This window comes from Chenopodium album, chromosome 15, assembly GCF_948465745.1.
Source record: "Chenopodium album chromosome 15, dcCheAlbu1.1, whole genome shotgun sequence".
NCBI classification, from domain to species: domain Eukaryota; kingdom Viridiplantae; phylum Streptophyta; class Magnoliopsida; order Caryophyllales; family Amaranthaceae; genus Chenopodium; species Chenopodium album.
The window spans coordinates 10,592,072-10,618,951 of NC_137848.1; the positions used below are offsets into that span (position 1 = coordinate 10,592,072).

Consider the following 26,880-nt stretch of genomic DNA (forward strand, 5'->3'; position numbering starts at 1 on the left):
TCAAACTTAACTTAAGTTTTATGAATAATAATTTCAGCTAATAAGTCAACTAAAATTAATTAAGTCTATCACTGAAGTTAAGCCATTTAAGAAAAGCACAAGCACATCATATGTAGACATTAACCATCATTGCGACACATAGCCTTGAAGCTCGAATGGGTAGTGTGGGCGCCAACTACAAATTAAATAATAAAGGAACATATGCATTTGCACCATGTTCATTATGCACCTACTGAACACAATTACATGTATAAATTTGGCTTTTATGACATAATATTTTGTGATATATTATTTAATTTAAAATAAAATAACGTGTCCATGTTCTTTTACTATAATGTTATTAATGTCATGTTCTTTTATAACTATGCACTTGTGTGTATGTGTTTTTTTTTTTTTTTTTTTTTAGTGCTAGCAAGCTAAGTGTTAGAGAGGTTTGGTGCACACTGAACATCATGCAAGCACATATGCTCAATATCAATATATTGAGTGTTGTCAACTGCACATGTGAATCGAGGAAAGGGGGAGAAAAAAGGGTTCGACAAGTGAATAGTGAGAAACCTTCACATGTATTTTTGGGTGAGAGTTGTGTAAACTTTTGAATGTGATCGAAGAAATGTTTATTAAATCAACATCGAATGGAAAATACAAACCTCTTTTTTTTTTGAAAATTCACGGAAACATTGTACTCTAATTAATTCTACTATGTATATTTTTTGTAAAATTAGCTACTTATTACTTTAATTAAACTTTTTCATACACTTTTGAATTTTGATCTTTTTCAAAATCTCTCTAAAACACTTAATGATTATTTAATCAATTACAAGTCATAACCACATGAATTATTTCAAATTTCCATGTACATTAATAATCAAGAGTGAAAAATAAAGCACATGTCATAACATAACCAAATAAGTTTTTCATGCCTAGACCATCCATATAAACTTGTAACATACGAAGTATAACATAACCAACATAAAATAAAGCACATGTCATAGAATGATACAGAACACAACATTGTTGTTTATGTAATTATATATCAGACGCTTTCACGATCTTATGAGAAAAGTACAATCCAACTCAAATGAACATTTAAAAAAAAAAAACCAAATAAGTTAATCATGTCTAGACCACCCATATAAATTTATAACACGACACGACCTATGACTTGTGAGAGTGGTGTATCGTGCCTAACCAACCTTAAAACACTAACAAAGTGTTGACGATGCCATCATCTTATAGATATTTTGGATTATCCAATAGTGCCCCCCGTTATTTGTTAGCTAAGAAGGTGAATTGACACACCGAATGGTGAGTAACATAATAATGATAAAAAATAATGAAACCTAACCCATTCAATAAACAAGAGTTTTGTTGTCTCAAATAGTCTTCGCATTCAAGTAAAGTTTGTTGAAGTTGCGCACATTGAGTGACTCAGTTGCCAACCTTCCCATCCTCAAAATCATCTTTCAACCCCCAAAAGTTAAAATTATAAATCCTAAACTAAAGAGTAAACAAAGTTGGGAAAACCCAAACTAAAAAAATTAATTATTTTCCACTTCTTCAAAGAAGTGGGGATTCAATTCAAAGTTTCTAGAGAGAGAAAGTTGCAAAATAATACAAGCACAAAAAAAAAAAGTTAAAACAAAAATTCTGAAAGTTTTTTCTCATGAGAAAAAAGCATAAACTGTACAGGAAAGTTGAGGTGGGCTAAGAAAGAAAAAGAGAGACAAAAAACAGCTCATCTACCCCTTTTCTCTTGTTACCCTCCTTTCTAATTTCATATTTTTTCTGAATTTTTGAAGAAATTTAAGTTAAGGTATCAAAATAATCTTAATTAAAGCTTTAGTTTTTGTGGGTTTTGTTTAATTTTGATTAGTTTATACTTAAAAAGCTGATCTTTTGTTTGTTTTTAGGTGATTTTAATGCCATTTATGTACAACCCAACTGGTAAAGGTGAGAGCTTTACTGGGGATCAGTGATGGGGTTTCATTATAATCCTTATTTAAGCCTAAAAATTTAGTGGGGTTTGATTAATTTTAATTAATTATGATTAATTTCACTTAAAAGCTGAATATTTTTCAGTTCTGTACTACCCATTTTGGTAAAGTTGAGAAATTTCATGGGGATCAGTAATGGTGAAAATTTGCAGCTTTTTTTTTCTTAGTGCCTGAAAGTTTAATTAATTTATATTTTTCTCCATACACAATTTTTTTTTTTTTTTTTTTTTTGTTATGTATTGATTTAATTTCTGCCATTTTCTCTGTTTCAGATGTGCATATCCAGAGCTCAGCAAATATATATTGGTATGTAATTTCAGAATTTTCTGTCAGAGTTATATAATACCTGTATTTAATATTTTAATTTTGTATATACTGTAGAAATTATAATATATTAATTGGGTTTTGGGATTTTGTATCTGGGTGTTTGAATTTTTTGTTTGGCAAGGGAATAATTAAGTGATAGAAACAATATAATTTTGTTTTTTCTTAGGCACTTAATTTCAGATAGAATTTTTGTTTTTATTTTTCTATTCCTTTTTTGGCGGCTGTTCTTTCTTATTACTTGTAAAGTTGTAATTCAATTTCATATTTGACTGAGATTCTTGTAAGATTGCTCAAACTATCTTGTTTGGCATCCGTTAGTTATAATTTGTTATTACTGGAATCTGAGCTTGTAGAACATTGGAGGTAGTTCTGAAAAGTGGTGGAGATTATAGACGATTCTGACGAATTGATTGTGAAATTGATTGCCAAATACATAATTTCTAAGTGATTAAGTTGTTTTGGAGTATTGAGTGGACCAGTAAGAGATAGGGGGTGGATCCAAGAGGGCTGTGGTTCATATTTTCTATCAAGTATTCTATGATTTTGGCCTATTTTGAAGTTTATGATCGCTGTTTCAAAATCGGGTTTCAGTAATATAGGTGTATGATTTAAGTGTAAGTTTATGATTAAGTAAATGTAAAGAGTCTGAGTAATGTAGATGTATGATTCTTTATTTAGGTAAATAAGGGCTTTTAACTGTTATATTAATGTCTACTGATCTTTGCATCTTGAAACTTTGGAGTAAAGATTAGAAGATCTATGTGATTTTATGTCTATATATCATACATTAATGGTTCTGATATCTGACTGACATTCATTTCCTTCTGTTCCGCAGCAAGTAAAATATAGTAATGTTAGCAAAATGGGGAAGAAAGGAAGCTGGTTTTCAGCAATTAAGAGGGTCTTTGCACATAGCTCTAAGGAGAAAGTAGCTGATGTAAGTGAACTTCTTTCAGATTTTGTTATTCGTTGTTTTTATTTTTTCAGATTCAAAACTTTTGAATCAGACAACCTCTGTATTTTACTTCAGAAAAAAGGGATGTCGTATTTACTCATATCAGCTGTAATTAAGAGATCAGCATGGAGTTCAAATTATGTGTGTAATAATTACATTAAACTTATCTGACTTGATACTTGTTATTTGGTTATGTGAAACCGATAGGGAACAGAGAAGAAAACCTCGAAAGAGAAGAAAAAGAAAGGGGGTGGGAAGCTAAAGCATGGAGACGGCCATTCGTTCTTGCCTTTTGTCAGAGAGCCAAGCAGCATTGAGAAAATACTTGGGGAGATTGAAAGGGAGCACCAAGTTACAAATTATGAGCCTCCAACTCCACCTGAGCCACCAAAGGCAGAACCTCCTCGTGTAACTCCTCCACCCGTGAGAACTGCTATTCCACCTGTTAGAACTTATATCCCACCAATTAGAACTGCTACTCCTCCAAGAGAACCTACTCCACCAAGGGCTGCCTCCCCTCCAAGGGAAGCTGTTCAACGGAGTCCACTTTCAAGTGATGCCACACAGCCAACTCCCCCAAGAGAGACCTCCCCTCCAGCTCCAAGGGTAGATTCTCCACAAGCTACAACCTCTGTAAATGCTGTGACTCCTGCTAGGATTCCCTCCTCAAGGTTTGTTCACCAGCGGAGGCCAGAGCTGACGTTAAGGGAACAACATGCTTGTGCTACTAAGATTCAAGCAGCTTATAGAGGCTATATTGTAAGTTGTCTGAAGTTCTGAACTATTCTGAAGTTGTTTGGTTTCAGTTTACTTATTCTAAATATAATGGTATACACTTATCTACAAGTAGTTCATGCAAACTGTGTCATAGATCAGGTCATTTGACGACATGATTATTGGTCTGTTTATTGCATTGATGAGGCATAAAGGCTGATGTTTCCTGTTTAAACATGCAATCTCTTCAAACTTTGCTAATTGCCTATTAGCTTCTTAAGTTTTGCTCGAGTGAGTAGACTGTTTATTTTGAGACTTTGGTTCTCTAGATAATCTTTTTAGGTGTAACCTGTGTCAGGCTTTTCAAATTTCTCAATTAGGTAGCATTTTCTACCTGGAAACATTTAAAAACAGATCCCAAACACGAAGAGCCTGGTGCTGAAAGAGCCTAAAGCAACTGTTGTAAAATGACTTACCATTAGCAGGAAGACAGAGGAGACTTATACAATTATAGGTTTAGCTTATCATGTTTTCCAATTTGTCAATATGTAAGCAAATGGAAACTCTTGGATTTAATTTTCAACTGAAAGCAATTAATCTTGCCTATGTAGTAACTGGAAATACTGTAAGATCTGTTCTTAGTAATGGAGTAATTGTTCTGTATATCCTGAAGCATGTTCTTGGTGAAATTATAATCTCAAGTCTGATTTTCTGTGTCACATTGACCGAATATCTCTGTTGTGTTCCAGGCTAGGAGAAGCTTTAGGGCTATAAGAGGTCTGGTGAGGCTGCAAGGAGTAATGAAAGGGCATAATGTGAAGAGGCAAACATCAAATGCGTTGAAATGCATGCAGATGTTGGTCCGTGTGCAAAATCAGATACAGTCACGTAGGATCCAGATGTTAGAGAATCAGGTGTTACAACGCCAGATGAATAAAAATGATCAAGACTACGAAAGCAGCTTTGGCAAATGGATGGTAAGTTTAATCTTTGTATCTATGAAGTATTTCTTTGAACTTGTTGATATGCCAAACCGTGACCTCAAGACTAAATTTCTTTATATATGACTTTTTTTTTTTTTTTTTTTTTTTTTTTTTTTGTCAGTCTGAGAACCAGGATCAATGGGATGACAGCACACTGACTAAAGAAGAACTAGAAGCAAGAATGAAGAGGAAGTATGATGCAATTGTTAAGAGAGAAAGAGCAATGGCGTATGCATACTCCCATCAGGTACTATCTCTCTTCCGCTTATATCATAAAATGTGTTATCCTGGCCTATTCTCAGCATGTGCCAAAACTCCAAGAGGCTATGCATAAAAATCATAGTGTCCTATATTAATCTCTCTAGCTAGTAACACCCTTTTTAAGAGCAAGCCTTCATAGAAAGCAATGCCGAAAAGTGAGCAGGAAAAGGCAGATGAATGGAGACCTACTGAATTAGATAGCAAGATGATTATTTTGGGACAGGGATTTCTATTTTGTTTATAATGACTGCACTTTTTAATCTCTGAGGGCCCCTTAATTTAACTGTACTTTATGCAGTTCCAGCGTCTTATTCGTCTTGTCAAAATAATAACTATGCATATTATGATTTTCCTGAAATGAGAAGCAAAGGGTGATGGGTTATCTTTACATTTACATATAGTTAGGTAGGTTAGTCCATCCAAAAGTAGGTATTAGATGTACCATTTCTGTTAAAAAACTATGAATATGTTTCATTAGGTCATCAGATTACATTTACTTAATATAATTTTAATTCTAGAATGATGAGGGAAAAAAGTTCATCATTTTCAATTCACCACTTTTGTTTGCTGGTATAAGAACAATGTTCAGAGACCTTGTGCAATAGCCGCAGTCTAACATTAGTAAAGCATATGGTTCTTCCATAATCTTGACTATTCTTTTTTTCGTATCTCTGTTAGCTGTTGAAATCAACTCCAAGAACGGGAAATGGAGCTTTAGCTGATTTCCGATCAGGAGGGTATCCCTACTGGTGGAACTGGTTGGAACAACGCCAAGTACCGCCATTGACACCAACAAATCCTTCACGAAGCCCTGCAATTAAGAACTTTTTCGCAACTCCTTCTAGATCACCTAGAGACTTCAAGGCTAGCCCCGTTCCCAAGTCGAGCAACCTTGGACAACATAGTGGTCTTGGGTTCGATAATATGGATGCTTCAACTCCAAGATCCACCAGGTCATCTGTAGCCCCAAGATCACGACAGGCAAAAACCCCTCCCAGTAGATTCCAGCAGAAATTTTCTAGAGGGAGTGCAGCAACATCACCTTTCAACGGCCGTGCGTTTAAAGATGATGACAGCCTCATGAGCTGTCCGCCTTTCTCTGTTCCACGTTACATGGCCCCAACGGCTTCTGCTAATGCAAAATTAAAAGGTAGTCCTGTCCCAGATAGCCCAAGCAGTATCACCACCGATGAGCCTAAAAGGCGGATGTCATTTCCTTTTACTCAAGGCGGTGGATCTTTCAAGTGGAACAAAGGCAAGGAACCGAGTTCACCAAGCGTGCTAGGGAAGAACCAGTCAGTGCAATCTGTAGGAAACTTGAGTGTTGATTCTACAGTTTCTATGCCTGCAGCTGTAGGAAGAAAGCCATTTAACCGATTTGCATGATTATTTGTTACATTTTTTCCCCCTTATTCCTCGCTCTTTTTATTTAAATTTCTTCTCACTCTCGCTATTGGGTTTTATGTTTCCTTTCCCCCCTATGTACTTGTGTTGTGTGTGTTTATATTTTAACTGAGTTTACAATTGCTGATGTATACTAATAAAGACGACGATGTAGGATGTGATTGCTAGTAATTACTTTTCATTGTAAAAGGGCCGGATTCTTGAACAGCGAGTTGCACATTTTAATTACAGAACTATTGTTTGAGATGTACTAATTTTTAAGTATCTTCTGCTTAAATTGCTCTAGTTATGTATCAGAGTTTTAGTCAGTCGATAAAGAAGCAAGTTCGCGCAGATTTAATGCTTTTTGGCTTGTTTTTTTTAATCTACTTAGTATCAAGATCATTATACATCAAGTTCATACGAATAAGTTCAGCAATAAAAGATTTAAGAACTCAAAGCCTGACTTCTCTATCATAGACCCAACTAAAAGGCATGAAGGGCGCTTGTTTTGCTCTTCCTTGAGACCTCTCTGCAATGATTCTAAATCTTTTGGGTAAACCACATACAAATTCCTGAGCTTTTCGCCCTTCAGGCGAAAGGCCGGTGAGCTTCTCAACTTCCCAATAGTTCACTAAATGCTCCATAACAGCAGCATAATCTCTGGCAGAGTAAACTCCAAGCCGAGCAGCAACAGCAGCAAAATGATCAAACAAATTGTAATCGCGGCCATCATACATGAGATGGGCCGGCATAGAGATCTTCTTCCTCATCATATCAGCAAAAGCGAGGATGGTTGTATCAGGGTCTATTTCAAACAGTTTCTGCACTATTTTTCTGTAAGCATTTTCGTGGCGTTTTTCATCAGCAGCAATAAGGCCACAAATTTGTGCTAGCTTGAAATCACCATGCTGTTTGGCAAGCCTTGCTGCATTGCCGTGTGAAATGAATGTAGCCCGTTCTTGGAACGATGTGTATATGAAACCCAAATATGGATTGTTTTCAGTTCTTGGGTCCTGCAATAAAATGTACAGAACACATGAAGTCAATCAAATATTAATGTTTAACAAGCTAAGCTATAAGAAAGGATGGAGATGATCGAACTCTCTTACCATTCCCGAGCCAATCAAGTACTGAATTGTTTTCTCGATAGCTCTCATATCAACGCAGCCAGAGAGATAGAGATACCTGTTAAGAAGATCACCATGTCTGTTTTCTTCAGCAGTCCAAGCTCTAGTCCAAGTAGCCCATGAAGTCGGACTAGCCCCGGTTTCATCTCTTACTCCATCCAAAGTATTAAGCATAGTTTGGTAAGTAGGAAGTGCTTCTTCAGTAATCATATGTCCTACCAAAACAACGAAGTAATCATCTGGAACCTCCTTCGCTCTCTCCTGCAGCTCTTTGATTTGATCGTAAAAGGCGTCTGAAGTCGGTTCAGGAAGAAAATCTTGGGGCTGCCAGCATTTATCTACTGGCTTCAGATACACCAAAATGTTATCTTCTGCCCAGCTTTCCATGGATTGGAAAATCTCAATATTTTCGGGTGCCATGGATTTTGTTACAAGTACTTGGTTACTACCCATTTCGTGTCTAGGGCTGCAAGGTTTCTTCAGACTTTCAGCTCCTCTATAACATAAAGATGTAACAATATAACACACAACATATATATGACTCGTAGGGTTGTTCATTGGTCCAAGACCGGACCGAAAATTAGAATTTCAAGGACCGAAAACCGAACCAATTAAGCTGGAATCGAAACCGGATCGGACTGAAAAAATCGGTCCAAAACCCAGACCAAACCTCTTTGGACCGATTTTTTTTTTTTAAAAATCTAATTTTTAAATATTTTTATGGAAATCTCAAAAAAAAAAATAAAAATAAAAAAGGAAAAACATTATTATAACGTCTTTTTGTGTATGAATAGTACAAAAAAGCTCATACAATTAAATTTTTCTAAGCATATCAAGGAAAATCTTAATCATTATTTAAGATTTTATCCATAATTTTAAGTAAAAAATCAGTCCAGTCCATGACCGGTTTTTAAAGGGTCTTGGATAAACCTGTAGACATCTTATTGTGTCTCCCCAAAAACCAAACCCAGTGATGAGTACCTTTCACATCTTTGCTTAACGAGTTCGGTAAAAAGTTGAAGAGTCTCGTGAAGTTTTCTTTAGTCTTAACCATGTTCCTAACCTTTCCCAAAATAATGTTTTAATCTAAAATCATTGATTTCGTGTTCTTAAACTCAAAATTATACATTTCGTGCCCAATTTATAAAAATGCCCAAATCAGATTATTTTGGTCCATAATCTCAGTCCAACATTGTTTAGTTAAATAGGGTTGAAAACAACTTTTAATTTCCAACGATATATTATAAGCCCAAATCCGACTTAAAATGAATAAGTTATGGTCAAAATACTAAACCAAGCCCAAATTAAACCGAGCCTAGGTCCACCTCACCTACGATCCAATGATTATACGAGGGTCCAAATATTTTAGTCCTAATCCTAAATCAGTTAGGAACTTCTAGAAGCTTCTAGAAGGCTCTAATCTATCTTTTCCGAAAAGATAAGGGTATGTTCACATTTGCTGAACTGAACTGAGCTGAGCTGAAATGAATATTTTATGAGAGAAAGAAATTAAGAGTTGAACTGAACTGAAGTGATTGGAGCTGAACTGCACTTAACTTAACTGAAAATAAGCTGAAGTGAACATGCCCTAAATATCAAAGGGTTGGAGATTGAATAAAACTTCTCATATGATAGTCCTTATCCCATTCAAATTCAAATATTTTCGGATATATTTCACAATTATAATTCCATTAAAAATCAAACTCCACAACTTGAATATCTTTTAAAACCATTGCGTAACACCGGAACTGGCGCACCATGTCAGTAATGTCGCAGCGCGGCAGAAGCCAACACGACGTGTCAGAAAGAGTTCTATTTTATTCCAAATTCTGATCTTTTCTGATCGTTTTGACTCTAAAATAGAGGTCATTTTACCCGTTTTCAAATTAGCTAGAACCATCAATCATAAGCCACAATTAGCTACAACCATCTAGCTCCAATCATCATCTTTATCAATTCAAATATCTATACCTTAGCCTAAACACATCCTTGATATTCTCCTAAATTAGTCACAATACCTCCTTCGCGAGATTCGAATACTCCAAGCCATACTCGACCTTGCCTTCGACTTCGACATGAAAGGTTGATAGTTTTAAGGGTTTGGTCCCAAATGTAATACCCTAAATTTTTCTAACTTTAAGTTTTGGGGACGAAACTTGTTTTAAGGAGGGTAGATTTTAGTACCCTAAATTTTTCCATTCTAAGATTCGGGACGAAACTTGTTTTAAGGATGGTAGATTGTAATACCCGTATTTTTTTTAAAAAAAAAATAAAATAAAAGTTTTGGTAATCTTTAAAGTATAACTTTATAAATGATATAATTTTTGTAACCCTATTTTATTTTAAGTAGAACTCTAATATTTAGAGGTATACTTAAACCCTAAAATATGCAATTTTTATCAAATTCTTTACGGAGTATCGAGTGCAAGCGTGAGCCGAATATACCTTTTACTCTTCTTATAATTTTATTGATTGTTTGGGTTTATGCGTGAATCAAGCAAGCTGCACTTGATCTTTCCTTTCCACCTCATCATGAATTCATGCTCATAATTAAAACTCCAAGTATCAATTATTCATTCTCATGACTCTGATGATATGTATATCTGTTCGTATTTTTGATTGTTTCGTCCATCAATACACCATGTTTTGGCTTTTCGTAAGGTAATCACACTATCTCAATATTTTGGAGTTGTTTGATAATAATTTGGCTATGCTATTTATTATATGTAATCACACTTTGTTTGTCTATTCGTATTATTATATGTGATCACATCTTAATTCTTTAATTTGCAGATAAATTGTGTGTATTGATTATTCTCCGTATTTTTGTGTATAATAAATTTATGATTTCTTATTTATATGATCAAGATTTATATATGTAATTAGTGTGTTGTATTATTATATGATTGATTGTATTATAATTTCTAGGGTTTTTAATGTTCTTTCTATAGGGAGTATTGTTTTATCGAGGTTATAAGGTTGTTAATGCAGAGTATTGTTTTTGGGTTGTGAGTTAATTGTATTTGAGTATTAGTTTTATTGCCCTATAAGAATTGAGATATACCATGATTGAATTGAGTTCGAATTGTTATATTATTTGGGTACCTGTGCCATTGTTGAGATACTATATATTAATTTGTGAATGATTATTTGATTAAAGTATGAGATCAAAAGGGTGAACATTATTATATTGTTCTTGGTTTGAGGCTCGATGTTAATTGCCTTAATTCTTGGCATGTTGGTAATGAGATAATGATCATGAGTTAAGAATGAGGTACAATCTTTATTTATATTTTTCTATGGTCCCCTACAGTGGGATTCGGCCCGTATGTGGTCTGGTTGAAGGTGCTTTCAGGTTATTGAGAGTATTCAAGTTTTTTTACTTGTTGGTTTATTTATTGGAATTACTCATGTCTAAGGCTAGCTATAAAACAAAGAGCATGACACACTTATTGGTTATGAGTTAATTGAGTGAAGGATTGTATTATTATTCGAGGTTGGGTTTGATAAAGGTTATTTTTAAAGTACAATGTGTAATGTAGTCTTTAACTACATTGATTAATTGATGAACTAGTAATATTAATTATTCTATTTTTCTTTGTATTATGATATTTGATGATTGCTCAACCTTTTGCTGACGTGTGTGTGTGTTTGTTGTGCTACTTGTGTTTGCGGCCATGTCTTTTTCTTATGATGGCCCTACGACGATCTATTTTGGAATTTATCCTTAATGGTGAGCAGACAAGATTATTTTAGCAGGTTGATCAAAACTGATCGTACCTAAAGGAGCTTAAGTGTTTCGATTAATATGCTATCACGAGTTTGTAAAGTTGTACTAATAGCTCACCTAGTTTATTGAGTTGTAATTATTGGGATTTTGTAAGCCTTAACACTTGACAGATTGTCGAGTGTGGCGGTAATACCTCCGATTTAGGTGTATGCTTCCGCAATTATATTTAAAGGTTGTCCATTTTTCCTTTATTTATTGTTCATTATTAGTTAGTAAATCGGGGGTGTTATATCAAATCTATATTTCAATTCATATTTGATTTATTCACTTTATTGATTTAACTTTATTGAAGTTTACTAGCGTGTGTATGAGTTTACTAACATGTTTTACTAACGTGTGTATTGGTTTAATAGCAAGAAAGTAGTTAAGGCATCAAAGCAAAATTTAATTACTTGATTATTCTGATTTATTGTTATTGCTTGATCATGCCCTTTTTTTGTAGGTTTAAAGAGAGCTTGTACTTGAAATTACACCTAAGAAGATAATTATTAATTTGATTTAGGATAATATGATTTTAATTCAAGTGATCACTAATACTAGATCTGATTGTGCATTAATAATCAACCAACGTAGTTAAACAATTTTAAGGTTAATATGATGTATGTATGTTGATCAAAAAGCGCGCATAAATATCAAAAGAATTAAGTAGAGGCTTATTTAGGGCAAGTTTGGCTTCTATCGTACCATTATCCCCGAACATCCAGTCATGGTTACGGACCACTGTGGAGTTAACAATCTTTGTAATTGTGAATGGCGTGTAATCTTCGTCATACCCGTAGCGGTTTACAAGTTCCTAAAACTTGTTGGTGACTCTTTTTCTCTAACTTATTTTCCTTGGAGCACCGCCATATTTAAAAACGTGACCCACATGTAGGGCGCGAGTTAAATTCCTTACAAGACCAAACCGGACCAAAGACCAGACCGATGTCCGGTCCGGTCAGGTCTAGCCCATTTCTTCGATCCGGACTGATTTTTGAACACCAACTAAATGTAATTTTACGTTCACAATCGGAGGTTAGTTATTGCCCATGATAGATGCACAGAAAATCCTTTTGGGTTTTACTGTTAAAAAACCTTCTCAACCAAAATCTATTATTGTGCCTCCTCACTTGTTGTGGTTTATATACTCTATCACACCTCCTCACTTAAGAACATGTTAGGCTTGAAATGTGTGTCCAACATGGGTTTCCCCATACTTAGGATTATATATACAGACATACAATATTCCACATTTCCACCTAAAAGAAAGAGGGTTTGATATTTGAATCTGTCACCTTTTTGTCATATTTATCGCTGTCATGGTTTACCAGCTTCATCTACATTAAAATTCATTTTCCGCTTTGGTTAGATTATCGCATTTGATGTGAATCAGCTCACGATATGCCTTTCTGTGTTCCACCCATGAGATAAGGGTTCGAATTTAATTAGGAGGTTGAGTGGTGAAAGGGAAAACTAGTAAAGCTTGGCATTTGGTACAGTGGTTCCTAAGATAAGAGGGGCAGAGGGCAACTTAGCAGGATTTGTGTACCATAAAAAATTAGTCTGTAATACTTTCTCCGCCCTTTAATTAAAAGCCTATTTGGATTTTTTCACATAAATTAATAACTAATGATTGAGTGTACATATGTGCATGTGGGGCAAGAGAGATACTCCCTTTGTCCCAGAATACATGAGACGTTAGACTTTTTCACTATTTATGTACTCCTTCCGTCCCATAATATATTTAGTGTTTTCCTATTTTAGAGCACCAAATATTGTTCATGTTTCTATTTTTGGATTATATGTGAAGACCATTATAACCCTCACTTTTTTTTTTAACTTTTATTTATTCTATTTTCTACATTATCCTTAAATTTTGCACATGCCTTGTATTTTTATCTATTTTCTCTCTCTAACTTTTGTATATAATTGTACTTTTTAATTTTATTTATGTAATTCATACACTTTCTCCTCTTATTTTTTAAATACCGTGAATAAAAAACACAAACATGAATTATATTATGGGACGGAGGGAGTATTAATTTTGACCATAATTTTTTACTAACATTATAAAAACATATTTTATCACAAAATATATTGTTTTAATATAAAGTTTCATGATACGGAGTATAATTTTAAAAACGATTTTTTTATTAATATTTAATTATATAATAGTACAACCAAACTAGTGCATTGACATATGTGTGCAATCTTGACTGTGTCGTGTATTCTGGGATAGAGGGAGTATATAGAGAAAGAAAAAATGGCTAGAATTACTGAAGAGGGGGAGGGAGAAAGTGTTGAAAATCGATGTCAAAAGTCATTATTAATACAGAGTACAAAAAAAAAAAAAAAAAAGGATGTCAAATTGTCAACTCATAAAGAAGAAGGTAATAATTTACACAAATTCTTATATACGTGTGCCAACCACCATGGTGTTACTTCATTAGTGTTATAAGGGTTACTTAGTCGGTGTTACAGGGGTTACTAGATTAGTGTTATAAGGGTTACTTAGTCAATGGTAATGGGATACTCAATCAGTGTTAAGGAGTTACCCGATTAATATTACAAGGAATACTTTGTCGGTATTACAAAGTTATTTTGTTCTTTACAAGCGGCCACACGATATAACTAGTCGCACACAAGATGAGCTGTTATTAAAAAATACAACATTTAAATATATATAGGCTTTTAATTTGAGCACCCAAAAAGGAATACATGCTTTTATGTAAATGTGTAAAAGTTAATGTGTTCCATTTAAAAGATAATGGAGGAAGTATTTTGTGGAGGAGAGAAAACTCACTTAGATGAGGAATAGTTGAAAGTAAGGTTCATGCACACCTTGGGAGCTTTAACACTGAGAGTGCTCAATTGAGGGAGAGGGTGATAACCAATAAGAGCCATCGTTGTTTGCTTTCCTTTGACAATCCAAATCTATTACCCAAATAATCAATAACAATACATGTTAATCAGGTTCAACGAACTGTATTAAAGTATGTAATTCAGTAACTGGATCAAAAGTCGTTGATCTAAATAAAATATTATCTATTCTTTAAAATAAACAAGTTGTCATGTACTCTTAACATGAACCCACGTCATTTTCAATGCATTCAATAATATTGAATATTTTTGAATAATACTTATAACTTTTAGGGGTGTTAACTTTAAATATGACAAAATCGAATATTCGGTGGAATTTGAGTTTAGGAAAGGGAAGGGATTGAAGGGATGAGTTTTTGGTGGTGGGGATGGGAAAAGGGAGGATATCCCCTCTCCTTCTCCCATCTCAAAACCCACCAAATATCCAATTTTATCTTGTTTAAAAAATGAGGGTGTTTTATTCAAAAATAATCAAAAGGTTGTATTATTTTTGGCAATTTTTCCTAATCTATTCTTATTAATTTGTACTGTTATATGTATAGACACTTAAAAAGCACTTTTCTACAACACTTAATGTTGTAAACTAGTGAATAGTCCGAGCATTGTCCCAGGTTGTTACTTTTATAGTTGAGCAACGGTTTATTTTTAAAGACAGTAATAGTTTGCATGTGAATTCAAAACTTTGTAGTATACTATTGATTTGTGTGCAATATCATATCATTTTTGATAATTAGCCTAGAGGGTAAAACGACAACGTTTCTTCTAAGAGATTGAGTGCTCGAAACTATTCATCCCTATATTCCTTGTGGTTTTTAAGACTACATTCGTTTACATTATTTGCAACGATTAGAGATTTTACATAAAGCTTACCTTATACGTAGTTACGTATTGCAATAGATAGTTTTATGCATAGGGATGTTAGTGGGGCGAGTCAAGTAGGAGACCCGTTCCATCCCCGCCCGTCTCGGTTTGGTGGATGATGGGGCGAGGATGGAGATGAAAACCATACCCGCTATGGGAGATGGGGCGGGGGTGGATTTTAGATTGTACCCCCCCCCCCAAACTGCCCAACTTCTTATCCACGCCATCTCCACCCTATACCACAATTGTGAAGAATAGCCATTCTCGAACAATCATTTGTATTTTCATTCTTTGACTGCTCCGCTCTCTTGAGAAATGAAGAAAGACTTATTCTTTCCCAATTCAGGAAAAAAGAAATCACCGATTGGTTCTTAATCAATGATCCGGAATGCATGGGAGTTTTGGGCGTTGGTTGGCCCGAGTCTTCTATGGCTACATAGATATAGAACTCACTGACCCCTTTCCCAATCCGAAATGCGGACCAAGAGTTATACATCTATGTAATTTTAAAAGCAAAATTATATATTTTTATATTATTTTATTAAAAAAAATTTATGTAAAATAATAAATAGGAAATTTTGAATTTTACCACAAAAAAAAATCAAAAAATTGTTTTTTACCACCAAAACTTCTAAAACTTTTATTTTACCACCAAAAAAAATTCTAAAAATTGTTTTTTACCACCTAACGTCAAGAAAACCGTTAAATATAACGGTTAAAAAAAAATTCTTCAAATTTCGTGCGCCAAACACGTTCTTCATAGGTTTAGGGGGGCATTTTGGCCCTATGGACCCAATTTGAGGTCAGAATTGACAAAAAATGATCGAAAATACCTTGTTTTGCGTATTTCGCGCAAATCGAGGTATTTTTAAACACGTCAAACGAGGCATTTTCGATAATTTTTTGTCAATTCCGAACTCAAATTGGTTCCATAGGACTAAAATGCCCCCCAAACCCCCAAAAAGTATGTGTTTGACACGTAAAATCGAAGAATTTAAAAAATTCCGTTAGGTTTTGGATGTCAGGTGGTAAAAAATAATTTTTAATTTTTTATTTGGTGGTAAAATAAAAGTTTTAGAAGTTTTGGTAGTAAAAATCAATTTTTTGATTTTTTTTTGTGGTAAAAGTAAAAAAATCCTAATAAATATAATACTTTGTAATACACTTATATTAAAACAAAAAGGTGCGTAATATTGACATTGATTTTTTTTTTTAAAAAAAAAAACAAGAAAAATAAAAAAATTGTATGCTATATTAATTATGTAGGATTTTGTATATGTGTAGTGGAGATTAGGTGGAGGTGAAGATCCAAGTAGGGGTGGGGCGAGGATGGTTTTGGAATTGTAGCCGTAAGGGCAGGGATGAAGATGAATTTTAGACCCGTCGCGGGGATGGAGATGAAAATTTTAGGTGGGGATGAGGATGGGAAAGCCAACATCCGCCCCGACCCGCCCCATTAACATCCCTACTTATGTATACGATAGTAATTTGAAGTTAATTCATATGTGAAAAAGAATATGTTTTATCATATTCATCAATCTTAATTATCTTTTCTGAATATTTACTCGTATTAAACATCTATCATATATTAACTACTTCATTTGTTCATTTTGTTTTACCCAAGTTGTTTCATTTTATCCATTTTTTTGTCAATGCAGAACTTTAACCATCAATAATTTGTAATTCTCCAGAAGTAAATAAAATTTAAAAAAGTTAATATAATATGATTCCTACATGAATATGTTATTCCATATATATAATTTACAGAAGACCACAAAAGCTAAGAAGGTTAATGAATAGTGTAAAAGTCAAAGCATGTCAAGTAAAAAAGAACAGAAAAAGCTAAGTGGTTTTTTTTTTTTATTTTTTTTTTAATTTTTTTTTACAGTAAGAAGGATCTTGACCGAACCTCAACCCTTACGATTTTTTTGATACGGTATTTGCGGGTTAGACACTTTAAGAATGAGGGGGGAAGGATAAGGGATCTCTACCCTCAAAGTGCCTCTAATAGGGATTGAACCCCCAAGATACAATATTTTCCACTAGACCAAACTTAGCTTGAAAAGCTAAGAGTTTCGTAATGGGACGGAAAAGCAAATTATCATATACTAATATGTAGAAATATTTTTAGATTCTAGCAAGTAGCACGAGGTCTTCTCCTGAGATAAGAAGACTACTAAACCTGTATACCTTTTCATTTTAAGCAAAAAAAAAAGTATTCATATGTTTTTTTTTTGAGGAATTTAATCATATGTAAAAGCTAGCAAATGAACAATTTAAACTAAAAGTTTATTAGGAATATTAATTAGATTATATAATTCTATATAATATGTAAGTAGTGAAGAATACATATATATACCTGGCCAGTGAGAACTAATTTGGAATTGTGTAACGACGGAACTCTAAAAAACTGAAAGATATTAGAGGAGTGGCGTTGCCTCGTCTTTGTTTGCTTTTCGCCTTTTCTATTTGATGCTTGTTTTGATTTGATTTTATTTTATTTATTTTTTTGTGAAAAAGAACAAACAAGCAAATATTAAAAGTGTACCAATGATAAACCATGAATTTATATATGCTACACCTTTATATGTTGCCCAAGCCCAACCATTAGCAACAAACCAAACCATCTCATTAATTATTTATTTTACTGGGGTCAACTTCAATTTGTGAAAAAAAACACACATATTAGGCCTCCATAATTTTTAAAGTTTTTTTTAAGAAAAAAAACATACTTCTTCGGTGTTTTTAATTGTTCAATTTTTACTGCTGCATGTACGTCAAATACACAACTTTAACTCTTAGGGTTAGTTATGTTATATTCACCTTAATTTTACTTCACAATAAATAAGTTATAATAAGAAAATAAGATCAGAAAAGGAAACATTGACTAGAATAATACCAACTTTGAATTATGTTAAAATAATACTCCACTATAAGTCGAATTTGCTTGTAGTGGTCCCACTTTATCGATTGGTGACTGGTTATACAGGCTAAGCCCCCGTTCTTTAGAGCCGCTCTACTCTGCTCAGATCAAATCTGCTCTACTCTGCTCTATTTTCAAAAATAATTAATAATAACAATAAAATAATTAATATTCAACAATAATAATTATTATTTTAAATAATTATAATAATTATTAATATTAATAATAATTAATATTTATCATTCATAAATATAATTAATAATAATAATTATCTATAATAATAATTAATAATTCAAAATATTAAGAATTAATATTTAATAATATAATTAATTAATAATTTCTAATAATTATAACTTCATTATTTACATTCGCTTGTTTACATTTCAATGTCAAAAGTGTAGATGTTAATTATAAAATCAATTATAAATGTCGTTATTTGTCAGGATGCTATTAGAGTTTTGGATGGAACTCTTATCGATGCCATTGTAAGTGATACCAATGGTGTGCCATTTCGTGATCGACATGGAAAAAATGTTGGATTGTCTTGGCTTGTTGTTCGTTTGACAACATTTACACATTTATTAATGTCGGTTGGGAAGGAAGTGTGCATGATACCACGGTGTGAAAAGACAGTTTGGGCGATCCAAAATTTAATTTTCCCCATCCACCTCCGGGTAGACTTTAATTCTTCAATTACGTATTAAATATATTTTTTAATTTATTTCGTGTAAAATATTCTAAAATCTATATATTTCAAGAAAATATTATTTGGCAGACTCGGCATATCCAAATACTCTTAGATATATGACGCCATACATCAAGGGAGTAAGAGTACATATGCCTGATTTTAGAACAATGCCACCTAGAGGATTAAAAGAACATTTTAATAAGCTAAATTCATCGTTAAGAATGAAGGTGGAATGTTCGTTTGGATAGTTGAAAAAAATGTGGAGGATTTTACATAACATGCCACAAGCGTTACAAAAGAGTCAAATGTCAATCATTGTAGCCACTTACACACTACATAATTTTATTCGGATGCATAAGCTTGGCATACATACCAATCATTCAACATGATACGAATATAGGAGCAACAGATTCAACTATGTATGCACAATGGCGCAAAGATAGTATGGCCAAAGTGCAACATCGTATAGCACTCCAAATTTGGAGGGCTAGTCGATCGGAAAGCGACAATGAAGGTGATAACAACGAAAATCAAAGCGACAATGAAGATGATAAAAATGACAATCATATGGAAGTAGATGGTTAATTCACCACGATGTTAAGCTCTTATCTAATTATGTTCCTATTTTGATATGCGGTTGTAATAATTTGAAGATGTTAAACTATTGTCTTTTACCTTTCTACTATTAACATATATTAAATATGATACACAAGTAGCAGTAGCAGCGGCAACGGTAGCAGTAGTAGTAGTAGTAGTAGTAATAATAATAATAATAATAATAATAATAATAATAATAATAATGATGATGATAAAAATAATGATAAAAATGATAATGACAATAATAATAATAATAATAATAATAATAATAATAATAATAATGCCGAAATCTGCTTTGCTCTGCTCTGTCCAGAAGCTCAAAAGAATAGGGCCTAACTCATATAAATAGTTTTTGACAATTATACCTTATAAAATGTTTATTTACTTATTTGTCTCGTTAATGTTAATTGCGCGCGTTAGCTATACTAGTTTTAGGTTTGTTTTAATTTTTAAAAATCATATATTTTATAAATTAGAAGATAAGTTATGTAATTTTATTCGGTTTTAATTTGAATTTTTTTTTATTATAAAATATATTGAAAATTTCTTTTCTCATTAAATAATTTTTTTTTTCCCGAAAGATGTCCTAAATGACACTAAATTTCATTAATTAAAGTCATACGACATCTTCAATTGACAATTAACAATAATGAAAATGAATTTAACAAAATCAAACAAGAATTAACCGGGGAAGGACTTAAAATCCAAATACATGAATATAACAATTCGACACATTCTCGATTCGTTGTCTCATACAACTTTTTGAGTGGATCCGTCGTCGCTTCGCAATTTTGGGAGAAAGTAAATTCTTGTGCTGATTCCGTAACCCAAATACTAGCCATAATCAATCGTAGCCCCGCACAACCGGAGACCAAATCAAACACAAATAAAACCTTGTCTTTCAAAAGAGTCCGAAAAACCTTGTCTTTCGAAAGAGATCGAAAAAACCTTGTCTTTCGAAGGGATAAACCTTTTCTTTTGAGGGAGACATTATTGTAACCTAAGAAACAAAAACTTAAAAGAAAATAAAGATTGAGACTTTCCACCGGTGAAATCCGATGGAAGCCCTTTCAAAATTGACAATGAAAGCTAGAGTTTAGGAGAGAGAAGAGAGAGAGGAGGCTAGGGTTTTTTTTTTTTTTTATTACTATTTGTATTTGTACAAAGTATTTTTTAATCATATAAAATATAAGAATGTGATTTCATTAAATAAAATTTTAATAAAAAAAATATTATTTTTATAAATAATTTAATTTATCAAATTTTTAATACCTATGTGGCATTTGAATTTAAATTGTCAAATATAGTTTGTTAGTGTTATAGGGGTTACTTCGTTAGTGTTATATGAATTACTTTGTTAATTTACAAGCGGTTACATGGTGTAACCAGTCGCATACAAGACACACATCAAAGAAAAAGGATAAACTTTAAAGATTTACTTTAGCAGCCAGCAGACACACAATCAGTATTGCCATTGATGCAGGCCTTAACAATATTGAGCTCGAAACCGATAATTTGAAGCTGTGCAATCACCTCAAACAACAACGTATGGTAAGTAATCAGTTTGGCCTTATAGTGAAGGATATTCTGGAATTTGCTAAGACATGTTCTTTTTTTTTTTTTTCCTCATGTAGGTAGGAGAGGTAATATGGCTGCTCATAATTTAGCCAAGTTCAGTAAGAACTTTGTTGAATTAAGGGGGATTGAGGAAGTTCCACCTGAGATTCACTCTTGTATTTTTTCTGATATTTTGAGTTCTTAATATATGCCTCCCTATTTCTCGTTAAAAAAAAAAAAAAAAAAAAAAGATTTACTTTGGAATATTTAATAATAAATTACTTGAATTACATCCAAAAATAAATAAATTACATTAAATTATTGAATTTATGTCTACCGTGCAATCAAATGTTTATAAAGAAAAACAAAAAAAAAAAAACAATCAATCAATTTACACAGTACAATCGATCAATTTACACAATCAATGTTACATTGTATTTCAAACTGAATTTAATAACAATTAATTAACTAATACAAAGACAAAGAAAAAGGTGTCATTTCTTCCATAAATTATCATAAATCATCAATTGATAATTGTCACTGAACTTCAACAATTAAAATTGATAAATTTATTAATTAAATTGGTTTTTCTATTTTGGAGACCCAAAATATTGTTTTTGTTTCTATTTTGGATAGTATGTAAACATCATTATACCGTCATTTTTTTTTTAACTTTATAGTCTTTATTCATTGAACTTCCTAATTTATCTATAATTTATCGACTAGTCTTGTACTTTTTTCCACTTTTTCTCTCTAACTTTTTTCTAAAATTATACTTTTTACATAAATTATCCACTTGCCTTGTACTTTTGTCTAGGTTTTTTTTTTTTTTTTCACTTTTAATGTACTTCATCCACTTTCTCTTCCCATTTCTTAAATATTGTGAAAAAAACACAACCATGAACTATATATTGGGACGAATGGAGCACTTTTTATAAGGTAGGGATTATCAAGGAAAAAAAAACAATCAATCAATTTATATGATCTTTTTTTTTTTTTTGACATAAGCTTAAACGACACACTACATAAAATAATTAAAAGAAGTAAGGCTAGAGTTTGCAGTCGTAGCAAGGTTGTGGGCCTTCTGGACCACGTCCCGATGCACTTTGTGAACGCTGCACCAATTAAATTCTCGACTGAGCTGACGGATACGATCCACCGTCCATCTAAGAGTAATATCTTGACCCTTTAAATTCCTGAGTGAGTAAACCAAAGAACATGAATCGGTATAAATAGTAACAACACGTAGCATCCGTTTGATAGCCCACTGAAGCCCCTCCAAGCAAGCATTCATTTCCGCATGTAATGCTGATGTGCCAACCCATGGGAAGCTCCACCCAATGACCCCTGTTCCCCGTACTCCCCAAACTCTGGGAACCACCCCATTCCTGATCTATGAGTGTGCCTATTCCAAGACCCGTCGACCAGAATGACCATGGGCCTCAACCCTTCACCCGAGTCTTGTAAAATAGCTCGTAGAAACCCGGGAGGGTGGTCAGCGATCTGTTCCGGTGGGTGTAAAGATCTAAGCATATTATCTGTCCCTGTAGAACAAATGCCCTGCTGGCGAAGACCCTCGCAAATAATGGATGGTATAGAAATACCGACTGTACCCGGGACGTTAAAGACCCTATTATTCCTCGAAATCCACAACCCCCACAGAGTTGCAATAAAAAACGTGGTTCTATGACCATGGTAACCATCCTGGCATATGAAAAGCCGGATATAGTACAGGATCCAATCTTCAAAGGATTGGTCTGCATTAGATTGTGAGTGGATTTGTAAAATTCCACCCCTCCAAGCATCTTGAGCAGTAGTGCAAAATCTGAACAAGTGTTGTAAATCCTCCTCTTGAGACCCACAAAGGTCACATTGAATATTAATCCCCAATCCTCTTCTACCCAGATTACACCGTGTTGCAATTCCATTCCTAAGGAGTTTCCACATAAACAGTTTCTATTTTGGCAGAATATCAAGCGACCACAATGTTTTATATATATCTAGAATATTGTTGTGTGTCTGTGGTGCAGTAGACTGTTTAAGGAACGCATACCCCGTTTTGACTGTATAACAACCAGACTTGTGGTAACCCCAGTATAGAAAGTCATCAGCATCTTGGTTCGGTAATCCCAAACTAGCAATCAACGAAGCATCTTCCTGCACGAAATCAGTATGTAGTCTAGAAAAATTCCAACTGTTATCAGTTGGGGAGATGAAATGAATCACTTTCCAGTTCTTGGCCTGCTCTAAAGTGACTCCAGGGTGAAATTCAGGAACCTTTCCTGCCATCCACCTATCCTTTCTAACTAGCACCGAACTCCCATTTCCTATCTTCCAACTACAACCCTTGATAAGAGTATTCCCTGCGTTTACCAAACCTCGCATTCCCCAAGAGTAGTTTCTATTCTGGACCCTAGCCGGCACTCCCTTAGTGATCTGGTTCTGAAAACGAGCTGCACACACCTTTGAAAGAAAAAGTTGTGAGTTCTGAGATAATCTCCATGCTTGCTTCATCAGTAACGCTTTATTGAAACACCCCAAACTTCGAATCCCTAACCCCCCCCCCCCATACCCTTTGGGAGACTCACTTTATCCTTACTAACCCAGTGCATTCCTTTGTTCTCCTTGTTTGCCCATAGAAAGCTCGCTAATAGCGAGTCAATTTTATTAGCAATATAAACTGGCATCTCAAAACAATTTAGGATATGGGATGCTATTTCTATGAGAACTATGTTGATAAGAACTATCTTCTGTGACTGTGATAGGCAAATTGCATTCCACCCCGAAATCCTTTTCTTAATATTGTCAACTATAAATTGAAAGGACGTACCCTTCCGGCCTACTAAGTCAATACGGGCACCCAAGTGTGACTCAAATTGGGTAACCTGAGTCATTCCCAAAATACTTTTGAAGGAATTCTGCACCGTGGTAGGAGTATTTGGGCTAACCTTGAAATAAGACTTACCAAGGTTAAGTTGCTGGCCAGAAATGTTACAAAATCTAGTGAGTATATCAGCAACAAATTTACAACTTTGGTCTGTAGCTTTGAAGAATAAAAGGGCATCATCTGCAAAGAACAAATGTGAAAAGGACGGTCCTTTTTTGCCCTAGTTTAATACCATCGAAGAGTCTCATATCGCAACCTTGCTGTAGCATTCTCGAAAGAACGTCCATGCAAAATAAGAAGAGATAGGGTGATAAGGGATCACCTTGGTGCTAACCGCAAGTCGGCCTAAACTGGTCACTGGTGTCACCATTTAAAAGGACTTTGTAAGAAACCGTCGAAATGCACTGACGAATCATGTGCAACCATGTCGGCGGAAATCCGTAACACTTAAGCACACGTAACAAAAAGTCCCAATTTACCCTATCATATGCTTTGCTCATGTCAATCTTAACCGCAGCCAAAAAGTCATATCCTGAAGTCTTCTTATTTATCTTATCCATAACTTCGTGGCTCAGCAGAATATTGTCAGTCATTTGTCGACCTGTTATAAAAGCATGTTGAGTGAGGGAAATAAGGTCTGGCAAAGCTTTCTTCATTCGGTTTACCATACATTTTGAAACACATTTGTAAACGGTGTTGTAGAGACTAATAGGACGGAGATGAGCTGTTATTTCTGGAATATCGACCTTCGGTATCATAACTAAAATGGAGTGATTCCATTCCCTCAAAAGAAACCCCTTGTTAAAAAAGCTCTGCGCTGCTAGAATCACATCGTCCCCTACTTTATCCCAGTGTTTTTTGAAAAAGGAAGCTGTGAAACCATCCAGGCCAGGACTTTTATCCCGTGCATGCTAAACATAGCCTTTCGAATTTCCTCACCCGAGAGGGGTCTAGTTAAAGAATCTACCTGTCTAGGATCCAAAGTCGGAATCTCCAGTTCTTGTAGTAGCCTGTTGGTATCTTCGTCAATGCCAGGTTCCAAAACCGAGCATAAGACATTCTTCATTGAACCAACAACCAACTCTTTTACTTGTAAGTCATCCTCCAACCAAATCCCCGAGTCATCTTTAAGGGTAAGAATATGATTTTTCTTTTGTCGCATCTTTACCCTGGAATACAGCAAGGAAGTAGGCAAATCCCCAAAAGTGACCCATTTTTCTTTCATTCTTTGATTCCAAAATGCCACATTTAAAGTGGCTGCTGTTACTGCTTCCTCCACTGTATGTAAATAGGTCTGAGCTTGTGGAATATTAGAGATTGACAAACCTTGAGACCCTAACTATACAGTCAACATTTTCCAATTCACCCCCCAAATCTTTGTGTTTGTTAAGCACCACTGTCGAAGGCGCCTCCTCGTTGAAACTTGCTTCCTAGAAACACAAAACATAGGAGAGCCCATTATTAGTTTGCTCCATTCCTCTGATATGACCTTTCCTATGTCCTTAAAATCGAGACACCAATTCTCAACTTGGTACGATCTGTTTTTATGCGATACAAGGGTATCGTTGTAAAAAACAATAGCTGCGTGATCCGAAGCAACTAAGGGTTGATTTATGATTCTACTTTCCGGGAAATTAAAGAACCAATCATTTGACATATATCCCCGATCCAAACGCTCCAAAATTAGTACTCGAGTCAATCTATTGTTAGTCCAGGTAAACCTAGGTCCAGAGAAAGGCACGTCTAAAAGATTGTTGCTTATCTTCCATTGAGAAAAAACATAACTGCCTCTAAGCCCTGAACTCCCCCCTAATTTATCCTCTAGTAGTTCAAGTTGATTAAAATCACCCAAAAGGAGACAATTAGGAAATAAGTGTGAATTGTTTAACATACTACTCCAGAACTCAACTCTATCTTCAAAAGTTGGCGGTCCATACACAAAAAACACATTCCAAACCATACCATTCCGCTCCTCTATATTACAGTGAACAAAATTAGGAGTGAAACTAACACAAGTAATAGGGAAACTAGACCAACCTAGAACTACTAAACCTCCACTAGAGCCTACAGAATCTACACCGCTAACAAAGGTAGGGAACTTATCACTAAACATACTAGCCACTTTACTAACCGAGCATTTAGTCTCGAAAAGAAACAAAAACATAGCTTAGTAATCAATTTATACAATCAATGTTACATGGAGTAGTATTTCTAATTGAATTTAATAATAATTAATTAACTAATTAAAAAGACAAAGAAATAGGTGTCATTTCTTCCATAAATTATCATCAATCAATTGATAATTCTCGTTGAACTTGGAACAATAAAAGTTGATTTTAAATTTGGAAGAATGTGTAATAATTGAATGATAAGTGATATTTACTTTATTTTAATTTTATGAGGAGGTTTTGCGTAGGACGGACTCACGTGAGTCCAGTTTATAACCTTCAAACACACCACTTCCATTTTCTCTCTCCTCCATTTTTACAATCCTTCATTTATTACCATTTTTTTCACATTTTCTCTCTTCTGCTCATTCGGATCCTTATCTCATCGTAGAAGCTTCCTTCTTCTTCTTCAATGGCGGACTTTGTTGAACGCAAACCTCGACGACCGCTGCCACCACCGCTGTAACATCCCCAAATCTCCCTCTACAGAAATACTAGTATTATACGTATAATTATACCGTAGAGATAGACTTAGGAGTGTTACCGCCGCGTGATTACGCAAGGCTACTCAAATACTTAACTCAATAACATAACTTGCAGCGGAAAACTCAAATTTATTTTATTAATACTTATAAAATTAGTAACATTGTTATAAGTATTCAAAATAAAGACGAGACTAACATTCCTAAACTAGGTGAAGCAAATTCTAGGACTCCCATATGCTCATTCATGACTCCACCTGAAAATAGTCAACACTACTTACCATTACAATAAACAGAGCGAACTAAAACAAATAGGAA

At 34.1% G+C, this 26,880-nt stretch overlaps 4 protein-coding genes across 5 annotated transcripts; 1 reads left to right on the forward strand and 3 right to left on the reverse strand.

Moving 5' to 3' along the window:
• Positions 1-1,368: 1,368 nt before the first annotated feature.
• On the forward strand, positions 1,369-6,887 carry LOC145582925 (protein IQ-DOMAIN 13-like). 2 transcript variants are annotated; one of them, XM_081639983.1, is made up of 8 exons: positions 1,369-1,816; positions 1,914-1,953; positions 2,270-2,303; positions 3,160-3,261; positions 3,487-4,038; positions 4,743-4,970; positions 5,098-5,223; positions 5,916-6,887. In XM_081639983.1, the coding sequence occupies exons 4-8, from the start codon at positions 3,187-3,189 to the stop codon at positions 6,621-6,623; spliced, it is 1,689 nt and encodes a 562-aa protein (XP_081496109.1). In that variant the 5' UTR covers positions 1,369-1,816; positions 1,914-1,953; positions 2,270-2,303; positions 3,160-3,186; the 3' UTR covers positions 6,624-6,887. The 2 variants fall into 2 exon arrangements, with proteins under 2 accessions (XP_081496109.1, XP_081496110.1); XM_081639984.1 differs by lacking the exon at positions 1,914-1,953.
• A 188-nt stretch (positions 6,888-7,075) lies between these two features.
• On the reverse strand, positions 7,076-14,393 carry LOC145581883 (stearoyl-[acyl-carrier-protein] 9-desaturase, chloroplastic-like). The gene is made up of 3 exons (XM_081638917.1): positions 14,323-14,393; positions 7,733-8,246; positions 7,076-7,636 (listed from the first exon to the last, which is right to left on the reverse strand). The coding sequence occupies exons 1-3, from the start codon at positions 14,352-14,354 to the stop codon at positions 7,076-7,078; spliced, it is 1,107 nt and encodes a 368-aa protein (XP_081495043.1). The 5' UTR covers positions 14,355-14,393.
• Positions 14,394-22,315: 7,922 nt separating this feature from the next.
• LOC145580785 (uncharacterized) lies at positions 22,316-24,670 on the reverse strand. Its single transcript, XM_081637889.1, has 5 exons — positions 24,247-24,670; positions 23,598-24,092; positions 23,252-23,478; positions 23,079-23,182; positions 22,316-22,955 (listed from the first exon to the last, which is right to left on the reverse strand). Exons 1-5 carry the CDS (start codon positions 24,668-24,670, stop codon positions 22,316-22,318), a joined length of 1,890 nt encoding a protein of 629 aa, XP_081494015.1.
• An 80-nt stretch (positions 24,671-24,750) lies between these two features.
• Positions 24,751-26,076, reverse strand: LOC145580786 (uncharacterized). Its single transcript, XM_081637890.1, has 2 exons — positions 25,336-26,076; positions 24,751-25,251 (listed from the first exon to the last, which is right to left on the reverse strand). Exons 1-2 carry the CDS (start codon positions 26,074-26,076, stop codon positions 24,751-24,753), a joined length of 1,242 nt encoding a protein of 413 aa, XP_081494016.1.
• Between the last annotated feature and the right edge of the window lie 804 nt (positions 26,077-26,880).